Raw genomic sequence first — 14,414 nt, 5'->3', positions numbered from 1 at the left:
GCGAAAAAAACATTGCGCTAAATTTAAACACGCGAAAATTTATACCATATTATATATCGAAACCATAAAAATTTCAGTGTTTGGAACAGCAACTATCTACCTATGAAAATATCCTTCCGTCTTGATTTCAATTAGCACTCTTCCTCTGATTACTGTTTTCTTCAGCTTATAAAATAATAGCAACCCCTTTAGTACAGTCACCAAAGTTTACTTTTGCAGGCTCATTAAAGTTACATTGAGCCAGACCCTTGTATATTTCCGGTAGTTCTTTACTTTTTGACGACTTATCAATAAATCACTGACACAATCGCGAAATTTAATACACTTTTGCTCTAATTTTTCTTGCAATCGCGAAAATTTCAGAAAAATAAATAATCTCGAAATTCGGCTCTCGAATTTTCGCGAAATTAAGTACACGCTAAAATGAGTAAGAATAAGGTATTAGGCAAACTTGTTACTTTATTGGTTACGCATGTGCGATCTTATTTTCGATAGACTGCCTTGGAGCGCGCAATTCAAGTGAAATTGCCGAAACTTTAAACAAATCACTTCCATTGAACTTTTGATGAATGGATCGGTCTCTGGATTATGCCAAGAGCGGAAGTTGCTTTCGATTTCTATCAGGTTTTGATAGTTGATTCGGGGTTTCGCCCCTCGCCAACTATCAGCCGATAGAAACCTCGAGCTTGCCGTCAATGGCCGGTATGCCGGCTCTACTGCAATTTAACTCATTCTAAAGTTTTTTCTTTTATTCTTATTTTTTTACAACATTAATTTAAAATTGTTTTCGACATTTACTGTAGTAAACGAACTATCAGTGTATTCACGGTTTGAAATGCATAACCGTGCGTATTATGAGAAAAGTTTAAACTACATACTTGCATACTTGCTAGTTTTAGTCTTTTATTGACAAGCTGTCTTTCTGGTTAGCTTGAGCGATATCAGCAGAGTTTGTTTGTTAAATAGGATCATTCAAGCAAGGGGGGATTAAATGCAAACCCTATGTAAACTTCAGGCTCTCTTGGCGTTTTCTATCAGTGACTTTTACCAAAAATGTTTAATTAATGTTAAGTGGGCATTCTTTTATACTTTCATTGTGGCAGTTTTTGAAGATTCAGCTTGTCGGACACTGGAGCTCGTTCGCGGTTTGAAGTGCTTTTCAGACACAAGCCCGACAGTGTGGATAGATGGGGACTGCTGGCCTCCCTATGGAGAAGTCGTCACCAGATATCCTCTTTGTGGCGCGTCTAAAATGAACGTCTTTGTGGATTGTATCGAGGGGCAGGCAAATCTAACCTTTGGTTTGATTTTTCCCTACGAGAGGTATGCTTGTTTGGTTTTCGTTGTTACTTTTGCATTTTTTCTTGATTCATTGTTGCATGTGGAAATATCAGAAGTCTCTACGCTATTTGTCGCTCCGAAGATGAAAACAGCGATTGTGAAAATTAAAAAAAAATCCACAGCAATATTGCAAAATCGATTGCGACCATTTCTTAACTTGCCAAGATGATAAAGATTGTATCATGTGCATTATACCTTCCAATGCAAAAATCTTAAACCGATACTGATACTATTTTCAGGTATCACGGAGGGAAAACTGGTGTTTTCGTTCCAAGTGAAAATGTGTGAAAACCATCGATGGTAACCCCAATAAAGTATATATTTTCTGAAAGCTTATTGAATAAAGATTGTAATTTTGGATTTTGTTTTGATCATATAGACCATAATAAGCAACGTCAGCATTTTGTTTGCAATTATGATGTTGCGCAACATTAGGTTTATTTATAACATTTAGGTGAGCGCCTAAACTTTTATGTGGAATTTGATCTACATATGTTGGTCTAAAAACCGGTGTCTCAGATTTTTCTTTTCTTGCTCCATTAATTTTTTATAAATTTTTAAACTTTAAAATGGCGTTTTTAGGGCTTCTACAATAAGCTTTCAGAAAATATATACTTTATTGGGGTTACCATTAATGGTTTGCACACAATTTCAGTTGGAACGAAAACGCCAATTTTCCTTCCGTAACTTGATGATCCCATCTTACTTTAGTAAAGTTTTGCAAATTGAAATTAGCTCAAAAAACATTTGCCTTCGTGTTACTAGTGCTATTCGTTTAACTCACGAATCTTGCATGACTGGCGTGACCTCATGAGGAAGGGGGCGTAACGGGTTGTGTGTTGTCATTTATTCTCTAGGAGACTTCATTTTCTGGGCATACAAAACGGAGAACATCTTCGACTATCTGGGAAACTATGGTAAGTAAATCAAAAGTAAGGGTGCACTGATTAATTTCCCTGCTTCCAATTCCTACCATAGTTAATAGAGTGAAACGGTTATGAAGCCTGGCAAAGTTCTTTTGGGAGTCGACCCTGCACAAAACCTGACAAAATACAATAGGTGGTTATGCGTGTTCATGCAACTAACCAACCAAAACATTTGGATTACGTAACTCATACATAGTGTATGTGCGCAAAACAAAAGATGTGCACGGTCATGAAACTTCCAACATAAATCTTGGCCTCTTTGTTTTCTCCTTTGATGTTTGCCGGGCTTCCTAACCATTTACCTCTATTAACTATGGCACAAAGAAGCGACAGAGTAAGAAATTAAAAGAAAGGCTATTTCGAGAAGCGCAGTATTCCCAAAGAGACCCCAGCGCAGGGAATGACCACGTAGACATTCCTGACATTTACGCTTCCCTCTATTAATTTGCTACTTTCTTTATTACGCTTTTCCACTCCATCGTTACCATGTAATTTATAAACCTAAGCTCTTTAGTGGAAGCGACTTTTATTTTTTATTTGTTTTGTTTTTACAAAACGTTTCTTTTTAACATTTTTTGTAAGCCAGTGTCGAAACATTTTACATATTTTAAGAATAGCCCATCTAGTGAGTCTCAATTGTTTTCGTTACAGGGCGTGGAACAGTAAGTCAAAACAAATCTTCTACAAACCATATGACTCCAGGACAAATTATGGCTCTTCCTCTCAAATAACACATCTTTATGACAACGATATCGTATCTGGCAGCATTCTGTGCATTTACCGCAACCTACAGACCAATCGTATCCACTTTGTTATAAATGGAAAAGAAGGAATGGTCTCATTTAATGTCAGTGCGCCAGCCTTCTGCTACGGATATGTTCGCTTGTGTTCTAGAGGTAGTGACAGCAAAATTCAAGTCACACTGAGGCCGGAGCCAGTAGACAGAGGTAATTGGTCACGCTGTGATTACTTTCTTTTAAAGGTTTCTGTGTATTTAAATACACAGAAACCTTTAACCCTCGGACGTACAAGCAAATTCATACCCCCACATGGACCCCCCCCCCTTGAGTTTTCGTTCTATTACGTCACAGCGAATTGATTTTGCGCTGAGTAGAATGCCCGTAGCTAACTCTACAAGATGACGTAATTTTAATTGGTTGTGACGTCATATGACGTCATTAGAGCCGCCATCTTGGATCCGCAATCTTGTATTTCACCATTTTCTTAGAAAGTCAGAAAATAACGATATTTGATAGAAACTCAAGTCAGAATGCTTATGGAATGTAAAAATAAAAAATCGTATGATTTCCTTTCAAAAAATGGAAAAATGGTGAAAACTGTTCAAAATGACGATTTGAGGCCAGATCTGCTTGTAGTTATGACGTTACCATGGCAACGTCAAACATGATGGACACATGGTTGATATATATTAAAATTTTTGCAAGAGATGAATGAACAGCTACTGAAAGTTCAGCTTTGTAGAGTAACTCCTAGTTTTAAAATTTTGGTCTTTTTCAGCTTATTTTATTCCAAGTACTCCACTAAATAAATCAACACAAGTGGTTTAACGACTTAATCCAGTAACTCCGAATCAATGCGGGTTAGTTACAGCAATACGTCAAGGTAAGTCATATACCTCTGTTTGTTACATCATTTTGAAATCGCCTTTTAGTCAATTTATCATTGCATGGCATTGCATAGCATGCTCAACCTAGCTATATTTCTCTATTTCTATGAACGTTCTTAAAACGCTTCTTCTTTGGGTATAGGTAATGGGCCCAAGTTTTTTTTTTCTTGCCCGGGTCGGCTTTCTGCTTAGAGTGAAAAAAAATGAGCCCGAGGCTTGATTAACCAAAACGTTGGCAGGAAAAAGTTGGAATGTAATTACAAAATCATAAAGTCTTTCGAATTTCTCTGAAATTCGAAGGTCATTCAAGTCCTGTACATTTTGTGATCTTTTTCTTGGATGCTAGGAGATTTTTATAGTGAATGTAAATTGTGAAAAAATGCTGTCAAATGAAAATCTTAAAAGTTGCCAAAGACTTATTAAATTTAAAGTTTCTCATCTAAACAAAACCTCCACGACTCTTACGACAAGTTGATGTTGAATTGTTTGACATAATGCCCAAATTCCAAATTTTACGGGACAAGGGAGAAATTACATTTAATTAGCAACAAAAAAAGGAAAATGAATATTATCGCTTTAAAATTTCTCTCGCGCCGCCATATTTATAATTATAAGGTTTTCTTAAAAAAATCAGTCTTGTTCAACTGGAAATTGTTTTCCCAACTAAACACATTTCGTTTTTAATTTTGGGTTAAAATCAAGACGAGGCAAGTGTCTCGTCTTGCCTCTTGCTAGTTACGGCCCTGTAGTACTTACAGCAGTAAAACGTTGAGCGACTGAAGTATTAAAGATGTGTTTATTGTTCATTGTGGTATAAGATAGGAAATGTGACCGTTTATTCGTTTGTATCACGAAGGATCAAATCTCTTTGAGTTGTTTTTCGCGACGTTTCGATCTCTATACTGCTAGTCCTTATTAGACGACGAGGTCGATTGCGTGTTGCCATTTGTAGCATGTTGGTTCGATGCTATTGGTGCATTTTGATCCTCATTATCATTTCGACTTTTAAATGTCGTTCCCTCATAGGTCCACTCTGTTGTTGATTGGCTGTTTTGCTTTATTGATCGTATGTATCCAAGCTTCAGGAATTAGGATAAATTGTTGTATGGATAGCCTCCTTGACCCTGCGTGTGTACCAGTGAGGGTCACGATAAAAAAAACTTGATTTCTTTCCAAATACAGTGGTACCTCGGTATAACGATATGGCAAAGGAGCAGTAAAATAATATCGTTATATCGAAACTCCCGATATAACGACATGGCCATGAAATAACCGAAAATATCGTTATATCGGGATAAACCTGACAAGTACTTTTTACTGCATATTAGAGGAGGATAAAAAGCATAATTTTGTTAAGAAGGCTTAGAATACAGTATCATTTTCGTATATCATCGTACAAAGCTGTTTTTAGAAACGTTAGAGATGACTCGATTACCGTAATGTTATTGCATCAAATTCGATGTTTTGCCAATAAAATGTGACGGCGTACTGATAATATCGTTATATCGAGAGGACTCTACGTTCGGTCCGCTAAATTCTCATCGTTTTATCGGGAATATCGTTTTATCGAAGATCGTTATATCGGGGTTCCGTGCCATACATTTTACTGTAACTTTCGCCGGGACATAGTATATTCATCGTTATATCGGGAATATCGTTATATCGAAGATCGTTATATCGGGGTTCCGTTCCGTTCCGTCCCATACATTTGACTGAAACTTTTGCCGGGACATAGAATATTCATAGTTATATCATCGTTATATCGGGAATATCGTAGTTCGAGGATCGTTATATCGGGGTTCCACTGTAGAAAGATCTGAGAGATGCCCTGTTTCGTTAGCGTGTTTCGACAATGTGGAGTTTTGCGTAGTATAGTATATACCGTCATGTGCATGGTACGTCGTACACAAGTTTAAGAGCTGCATTTCTTTCAGAGCTCGAGCAGCAGTTCTCGCATGAAACACAAAGGCTTCAAGGAAAATGCACACAGCTTGAGCAGGAAAATATTGAGCTCCAGGACAAACTCAAAGGTGAGCTTTGAAAAATTCAAATAGTAACCTTGGCGTCCGAGAGCGACGCCGAAGGAACTACTCCAAGAGTGTGTCAAGTAATATATCAAACAAGAGCAACGGTGTTTCATCGGGATATCCAAACACAGAGAAGAGAGTTGTAAAAATACGACGCGCAGCGGAGTACTTTTGACGAAATTCGCGGTGTTTAAATAGCCGATGAAACACTGTCTCGAGTGTTTGAAATATCTTCTCAATCAAAACAAAAACTACGAAGTAAACGGAGAGATACAATCGAAAAAATCTATGCTAATTAAGACCGGGTATCCAAACCTCCTTCCCGATTAATATTTCCTTTGCTTTAATTTGATGAATTTTTGATGAATTTGAGAAGAACGATTAAACCACAGAATAAATGAAACATAAAGTTCCTCTTCTTGGTGTATTAAAGATAAGTTATGAAATTTGATTTTAATGCATAAAACAACAGCATTTGTTTTTTGGGAAACTCGTTTTTCGATTCCAGTGAATATTTAGAGGAATGAGGGTTGGCGCAAATAATGGAAGGGGGAGGAGGTTCCTGATAATTAAAAAAAAAAGAAAGGGGGGGGGGGGGGGTACTAAAAAAAAGAAAAGTGCCCGCGCTGACTTTGACAGCGTACAACCAACGGCATTTTGACAGAAATGTTTTCCCAAATTTGTAGTTTTTGTGTTCTTATTAATGAAAATTAACTTTAATGCAATTAATTTCACCTTTTTAGATTTTTTGCAGTGTTTTATTGATTTTGAGTACTTTTCAATCATTTTGGGCGGTTTTCTAAGGAAATTGAAATTCAAGAAGGCGGATCCAAGATGGCGGCTGTTTTGATATCATGATGTAAATTTCACGTGGTGTGACGTCGTGTGATCATCCCACGTTACGTTTATCAAAAGATGGATTTCTGGACATACTTTATAACCTCTAAGTTTCATTGTGATTGCTTCAATGTTCTGGAAGGTACGAAGGGAGGGGGGTCTGAAAAGATCCAAAAACCAAAAAAGCCAGGTCTGAATAGGATTAAAGAAAAATGACTGAAAAAGGCAGGAATGGGACCAGCACCAGGTTTCCCTCTTATAGAGGTGTCGTTAAGAGGAGGTGATATAGAGTGCTAATCCAATTCACTGTTCACACATTCAAACCAACTCTTCAAAATTCACTCAAGCTAAGTCCATTGACTTTTTATTCTAGTTGATGTCATTTTTATGTTTACTTCGAGTGAAATGTCACGCTTTACCAAACATTTGTCATAACAAGATTGCATTAGCAAACACTCGTCATTGCAAGCGTGCACTCGCAAATGTTAGTTCTCGACCTAGCTAATAAATACATTAATGAAATTTTCAGAGTCCGAGCGGCGCTACATGCTTGAAACGAGAGAACATCATGAGGAAGTCGTGAAGCTTCAAATGGAATGCAATCAGCACAAGCAAGAAAAAGTGGCGCTTCAAAACAGATTTAGAGGTAGGCTATAAAATCAACCAAATCAGCATTGTTTCCTCGATAGCATTTACATTGTTACCTCGCTAAACATTTGCACCGGTTTCTTCTTGACTCTTACAGGTGTGACTGAACTGGATCGATACAAAATGGGGCATCCTCCACGTGGAATTTGCCTTGTAATAAACAATGTCAACTTTTTAGACGAGCCGGATGAACGTTGGGGGAGCGAGATTGATGAAAAGGAGATAACAGCTCTATTCAGTGAGGAGCTCCACTTCAAAGTGGAAATCAGACGAAATCTCGGTGGTCAGGAAATTCTCAACACAGCCCGTGAATTCGCAGCCATAGATCACTGCAAATACACGGCATTTGCATTCTTCATCATGTCGCATGGAGACGAAAAAGATGTCATTCAGGGCGTGGATGGTAGAAAAACCAGAGTGGAAGATTTGATGTTTGAGTTCACGCCAAAAAATTGTTCAACACTCGCGGACAAACCCAAGCTGCTTTTCATTCAAGCGTGCAGAGGGCAAGGAATCGAACGAAGAATGAATCGGCTTTCAGCATCACCAGACTGGAGCATTGAGGGCGACACTATTGTCACAATGCAGTATTCCGACTCTACCCTCGCAAACGGCTTTTCTCCCCGAGAAGCTGACTTCCTGCTGGCATTCGCAACTGTACCAGGATACAAAGCCTGGCGAAGTAAGAATTCGGGCTCCTGGTTTGTCCAGGTATGTCCTGAAAATAGCCCCAAGTAATTCAATTTTATTCTTAACTTCAGTGTTTATTTTTCACAGCATTTGTAACGCGCACGTATAGTACGATATCAGTTTGTAATTGGTCAGTGTGTGGATATCAAACGTGTGTTATGTCTTAAGTGAATATGTTTAGATAAAACTGATTTTTAATGTAAACATGTCACGTGACATGTGGTAGCTTAGGTCATTTGTTAAACTAGCTACGTCACTGGGATTTTGCAGGTTTTGGTCTAAACTGTTCTGAAATTAGTGCTAGGCAACCTAACCCACGAAAGAAACATTATCTTTGAGCATCTAAAGGAAGGTATAACCTGACCTCAATTTTCGGATAGAAATCAAACTACGGCTATAATTATCGTTTCTTTTAGAACAACTTGAAAATTTTAGCATTAATTCTTCAAGTTGTGATCCATTCCCTTTCTATCCATCCGCGGGAAAAGACGCTTGATAACTGTTTCCTCCCTTTATTATAACAATTGTTACTAAAATGGACGACACTGTAAATTATGGTGAACATAGTATAAGATATTTAGGTCCCTATCTGTGGGGAAAAGTGGACAAAGACCTGCGAAACAAAAAAAAGCCTTTTTGAATTTAAGAGCGCAGTTCGGGACAGAAACCTAACTGATGTGTTGGAGGGACGATGCAGCTGTCATGCTTGCACAACATAATAATATAACTAATTTTAGTAATCTTGATTCATTTTAAACCTATTAGAATTTTAAAACCTATTTGTGTTATTTCAATTATCTATCTATATATCTATTTATATAATATTAGTATTTTTATATTTTATATCTATTTATCTATTTATATAATATAAGTATTTTTATATCTTATATTTGTATATCTATTTATATAATATTAGTATTTTTATATTTTATATTTGTATAGTTATTTAAGTGTCCCCAATTAGCTGTTTAGCTAAAACCCCAGACACTTAAATAAAGTTTATGTATGTATGTATGTACACTATATGCATTGTGCACGGCTGTTAAAATTCTGTTAAAATCCGTGACAAAGTCTCTTTAAATGCGTACGAAAGGCGAAGATACTTCTTCTCTCCCGAACACGCTACTCTAACAATGCTTAAGAAATAAGTGTCCTTGAACTTCTTTTATTTTTAATACAGTTTAGTCCTGTAAGTGAAACGGTCTGCTTCTGTCCCGTTTGGGTCGGTTAGGTGGCGAGTGTTTAAGGGGTTGTGTTCTTCTTGGCAGCTGATCATTTCTTACTTTAGCTGTTCCTGTTATTTTGTTTTTCCTTGAGCGGTGGCTCCTCAGCAGGAATCACGAGGAAACGCCCTTTCTGGTCTGGTGCCTCGTTTGTTTAATAGTTGCAGAGTTCTCTTGCCGATCACAACAAGGTGCTAGTCCCGGGGGGGGGGGGCTCCCATATTAAAGGGACGGGGATGCTCGTCGGAAATTTTGAAAAGAACCCCTAAAAGAGACCAATCTGGGCGTGGCTCAAGCTATTTTAGACCCCTAAAAGATACCAAAATTCTGAGAAAAAGAACTTATATTTGTATATTTCTTCGTGTGCAACCCTAAACGAGACCCTGACGGCTAACAATATTGTCATTTTCGTGCATTTTCCCCAGAAAACCCTAAGCGAGACCCAAAGTCCGAAATTTATACCCCTTAGCGAGACGACGAGCATCCCCGTCACTCTCATATGGGAGTCCCCCCCGGGGTGCTAGTGACCGTCTGGGTATGGCCCGTCATTGTCTATAGGTACTTCTTCCCATGGCCAGGTTTCGATGTTTATTAATCACTTTGATGGGTTTCTTCCTGTTCTCTTTTGCAGCTTCTTAGCATTCGGCTGTGTCAATCATGCTTTTTACCAGGGAAATTAGTATTTTTCTTCAAACGTTGCTTGGTCTTGGTCAAGTCTTGCCTAATTAAGTTTCCCAAGCTGTGCCATAGCTTAGCACTTCACTCTGTGGTGATGCACGCAGTACGTAATATGTCCTTTCTTTTAAATGATGGCCAAAACGTACGTTAAAAACAATGCAAATATGTGAAAAAATGTTAAAAATACGTTTCGCGGCTCTTTCATTTCGCAATTTTTGAGTATCGCGAAAATCGCGAAATTTAAGACCCGTGAAATTAAGTACCATTAAGGTATTTGATTTTTAATGTAAGCCCATAATATGACATGTAACAGCTTTTAATAATATCTTAATGTTTAAGGAGGGCGAGGATACTACAGGTTCTAACTCTATTCTATTATGTTTCAATGTTATCAGGTATTGGTGGATGTCATCCGAAAGCACCACCGTCATCACCATTTGCTAGACATGCTGACAGAAGTCAACAAGCAAGTAGCGGACATAGCAAATGACAATCCTGACGTTGATCTTCCATTTCAAGTCCCAGCTCCTACTCATACACTTAGAGCCCAAGTGTACCTGTAGAGGTCTGGAGAGAATTAACAAGACAGAGAATGTGTAAAAAAGTAACAACACCTGAACGTTGATGGAGGCAGCGTGGCCGAGTGGTTTAGGGCGCTGGTGTTCTAATCCGGAGGTCCCGGGTTCAAGCCCTTTCACCCTGCCACTAGCTTGATTTGTTTCTCGGTTATCCCGAGTTCAAATCTTCGGTCACGCTTTGTATATAGCCAACTGGTCTGCCTCCTGCCAGTTGGGATTTTTAATCATGTTACGTTCTTTTAGAATATTTCGTCTGTTTTAGTGGCATGCCTGCAAACTAGCTATCTCGAAGCTAAGTGCATGACCACTATAAACTAGATTTACATTTTACATTTAAAATTATCGCTAAGCCAGCAACGTAAGTAGTCTAAGTTGATTGCTTTAAGAGCAAAACCAAATATTATGCAGTTTTATTCAACAAATTGTCGCTTGCATTGGAGGTCCTCTGTACATGAAAGATGTCTGTGATATATGATATATTTTGTCATGATTGGAAGTCTCCGTGTTTCCGACACTCTGCATATAAAAAGCGTTGTACATCACAGTTCACGTAGCTGTAAAATGCAATTTGTCGACAGTTTGTTGAATAATAAGGAATTATCTTGCCTAATTTTGTGGAATATCTTTCGATTTTTGCCAACTCTGGCTATAGCCGCGTCGACTAAGTACAACGCGAATATTTTACACAATTTTGTAGAATAATTGTATACCACAGGACAAAGGAAACCGAAAAAGTGTTTAAGACGAAGTCATGTTCTGGTGGATTTATTTCAGGACTGTTTTGGATAGTTTTTACGAAGTTAACTCGCCATGTGACTCTAAAGGAAGTTGCCTTGGTGTTGTATAAGAGTGATGAAAGCGATGTATAAATAATTCATTCATAAATCATGAGAATAGACCTCGACCTTGTTAAAATACCAGCATGCACGTTTTTTTCGCAGAGCTGAGAACTAGATCACGTACATTACATTCTGTAAGTTGCGAAAATGTTTCCATGGTAACAGCAGCAGTCTTACTAGGGTTAGTAAGAGAATCAGTCATTGCTAGGTAACACTTCCGTCATTTTAACCAAAAAATTACCAAAAATTACTTTACTGTTCTTGAAACTCGAGAGTGGGCTTATTTGAAAAGGTCTGCAACTTTAAAACACTGAGAATATACAAGAAATAACGCAGGCATTTTAACAGCAACAAAACATTTCCTAAAAAGTTTCCTCGGTAACTGAAACTCTGACAAGATAAACTGAACTACAGTTCCCTTATTCCCTTATACTCTCGGAATAATATTACTGAAAAATAATCGCGACAATCAAAACTGACAGTGCCCAGTCAGATAAACAGTGTCCGTAAAGCGGGCTTGACGATGTATAAGAGTTTTCACTCGGGCGGGACACGGAAAAGTGACCGTTGTCCATGTTAGCGGGTGTCGTAATAATCGGGTCAATTTTAGAGAAAATATATGAGGGTTTCGTCGGGACAAACGAAACTGGCATATCGAATGTCTTGCAATCGTTGGTGACAAAGTTGGTTGGGACGCCGAGCTGAAAGAATTTGCCTGAAAGAAACTAGTGACGAGGTCTATGTTTTCTTCTAATCTGGAACTGAAAGAAAACTTCAGTCATTTTGTAAATAAAACAGCGATTGACAAGTTAGACTCAAAACATTAGATATCGTTTTGCTAAATCAACTGATCTCAGGTCAGTAAAGCCCCGGCCAAACGAGGATGAGAGTTGATAAGAGTTGAAACTCTCACTCTCGTTTGGCATGGAACTCTTATCCACTCTCATCGACTCTCATGCACTCTCATCGACTTTGAACGTGTTCAAATTTTTCATGAGAGTCGATGAGAGTTTTCTCTCGTTTGGCACCCATTTGCGAGTTGCATGAGAGTTTTTCGGTCAGCGGGTGGCCGTAAACGTCCAGCGGGCTCAAAAATACGACCTGTCGCCAGCATCACGCGATCGCATCACGCAACGAGTCACAATATGGCGGCGGAGTCGGTCCAAAAGGAGCAAAAGAAAACCCCACGAAAAAGTTGGACCCAAAGTGATATTTACCGTCTCATCGACTTATACGAGGAACGAACTTGCCTATGGGATGTGTTTTCCAACGACTATCATAACAGGGAGGTCACCGGGAAAGCGAAAAGTGAAATGGAGGTAAGCAACTATTTTTTTCTTTAATTAGTGTAAAAGCCTTAAACCGTTTTTGTTAAATTTTAATAGCGTCCGAGATTAGGGGTTGGCTTCCAGCAAGGAAGGGAAACCAATACATTAAAAAAATGGGGTTTAGTTTGTCGCGCTGTACATTGGAAATCAACTGTTAAATGCAATCTAAAATTGACATTGGTTAATTAAGCTTATATTAAATGAGCAATACTGGAATAATTTTGTTCGTATACAAAAACTATATAGACACCTCAATATTTTGTATAAAACCAACTAATTTTTAAAGAGTACTAGTAGCACTCAAGACAATATCCCATTCTTGCTTTAAATTATTGAAAATAACAACACATGATATTTGTAAAAAATAAAGGCATCTCTGATTTGTTCGCCACTGAAAACATGATATTTTGCTCAAACTCGTCTAATAATTTTTACTTATTTTATCTGTTTCAGAGTATTCTCGGATTAGAGTGGAAAGAAATATATGCCCAAATAAACTCCCTAAGACAGGTCCTTGGCCAAAACATTAAAAAGGTGAACACTGTCAAGTCTGGACAAAGCACAGATGAGCTCTACACCCCAACTTGGGCATTTTGGAATGCACTACAATTTCTTGTGCCAGTTATGAATGCCAAACCAAGCAAGGATACTCTGAAGAGTAGTGTAGAAACTGTACCATCAGATTCTAATGATCTTCAGGAGCCATCCGCAAAGTTGCCGACTAAGAGAAAATTGCAACGTGGGATATCTGACCAGCAACAGTTATTGATGAATGAGTGCATCCGTGTTCTGAAGCAACCAGATCAGCCAGATCAAGACACAAGCTTCGGTCTGTATGTGGCTAAAAAACTGCAAGGATTCGACCGCCGAACAAGGATGATAGCTGAAAAAAAAATTTCAGACATTTTGTATGACCTGGAGCTAGCTGAGCTTGAGCAGATATCTGCAGGTGATGGCTTTAATTTTACTGGACACCCAGCTGTTTCAAACATTACACCACCTCACTTAAATATGGGTACATCTGGTCTGACCACATTGTATCCATGGCCACAACAACATCGACACGAATGTTGAGTATTAAAGTCATTTTTATTTCATAGTGACATTTCAGTAAAAGTCTTGGTTTTTCGAAAAAGCAATTATTACAATATTTATTATAAATTACAATGTTCACGTATCTTTATCACATGTTTCAAGTCTTTTCAAATATCACTTTAAACCTTAAAAAACATTTTTTGTTATTTATAACAACATTGTATGCAACCAATATTGTTCTCATGTAACTTACAGTTACAAACTGTTTTGACATCATTACTTAATTCAGTCAATTTATCAATGTCATGAGAAATTAATACCCTTACGGCGGTCGTCCCTTAACTACATAATGGATGACTTCTAACCGTCATATGTTGGCCTCCCTTAGTATCCTGGGTTTAGTTTTTGGCCATGTTTTTTCTATTTTAAGGTTGCCTTTATTTTTGGTAGTGATGACCATATTTAGAAAGTCGCGTGACCAGAACAAAAAAACCCTAAAAACTCACACAGTTTAAATTTTCTCTGTTCAAATCAACACCACGGGTAGATAGCATTTAGAAGCAAAATCTGTAGCATGGACGTCATACAGTTTTTGTTGTGTCCTGATTTTAAAAATAATGTAAATTTCAGCAAATCC

At 37.9% G+C, this 14,414-nt stretch overlaps 2 protein-coding genes across 2 annotated transcripts; both read left to right on the top strand.

The window, feature by feature from the left end:
* Positions 1-423: 423 nt before the first annotated feature.
* On the top strand, positions 424-11,473 carry LOC144661146 (uncharacterized). Its single transcript, XM_078521853.1, has 9 exons — positions 424-427; positions 1,104-1,323; positions 2,199-2,258; positions 2,919-3,214; positions 3,849-3,890; positions 5,829-5,924; positions 7,288-7,404; positions 7,504-8,117; positions 10,393-11,473. Exons 1-9 carry the CDS (start codon positions 424-426, stop codon positions 10,558-10,560), a joined length of 1,617 nt encoding a protein of 538 aa, XP_078377979.1. The 3' UTR covers positions 10,561-11,473.
* An 808-nt stretch (positions 11,474-12,281) lies between these two features.
* LOC144659446 (uncharacterized) lies at positions 12,282-13,996 on the top strand. The gene is made up of 2 exons (XM_078519890.1): positions 12,282-12,733; positions 13,196-13,996. Exons 1-2 carry the CDS (start codon positions 12,458-12,460, stop codon positions 13,814-13,816), a joined length of 897 nt encoding a protein of 298 aa, XP_078376016.1. The 5' UTR covers positions 12,282-12,457; the 3' UTR covers positions 13,817-13,996.
* Positions 13,997-14,414: the final 418 nt, after the last annotated feature.

Source organism: Oculina patagonica, chromosome 7, assembly GCF_052425735.1.
Source record: "Oculina patagonica isolate OP01 chromosome 7, crgOcupat, whole genome shotgun sequence".
NCBI lineage: Eukaryota > Metazoa > Cnidaria > Anthozoa > Scleractinia > Oculinidae > Oculina > Oculina patagonica.
This window is presented reverse-complemented; position numbering and strand designations above follow the sequence as displayed.

Excerpts from the sequence above, each read along its gene's own strand:
- LOC144661146 (XM_078521853.1), top strand. Across the intron at positions 3,215-3,848 it reads GCCGGAGCCAGTAGACAGAG|TAACTCCGAATCAATGCGGG; the intron begins GTAATTGGTCAC and ends GACTTAATCCAG. Across the intron at positions 3,891-5,828 it reads AGTTACAGCAATACGTCAAG|AGCTCGAGCAGCAGTTCTCG; the intron begins GTAAGTCATATA and ends CATTTCTTTCAG.
- LOC144659446 (XM_078519890.1), top strand. The coding sequence starts at position 12,458 with ATGAGAGTTTTTCGGTCAGCGGGTGGCCGTAAACGTCCAGCGGGCTCA. Across the intron at positions 12,734-13,195 it reads AAGCGAAAAGTGAAATGGAG|AGTATTCTCGGATTAGAGTG; the intron begins GTAAGCAACTAT and ends TATCTGTTTCAG.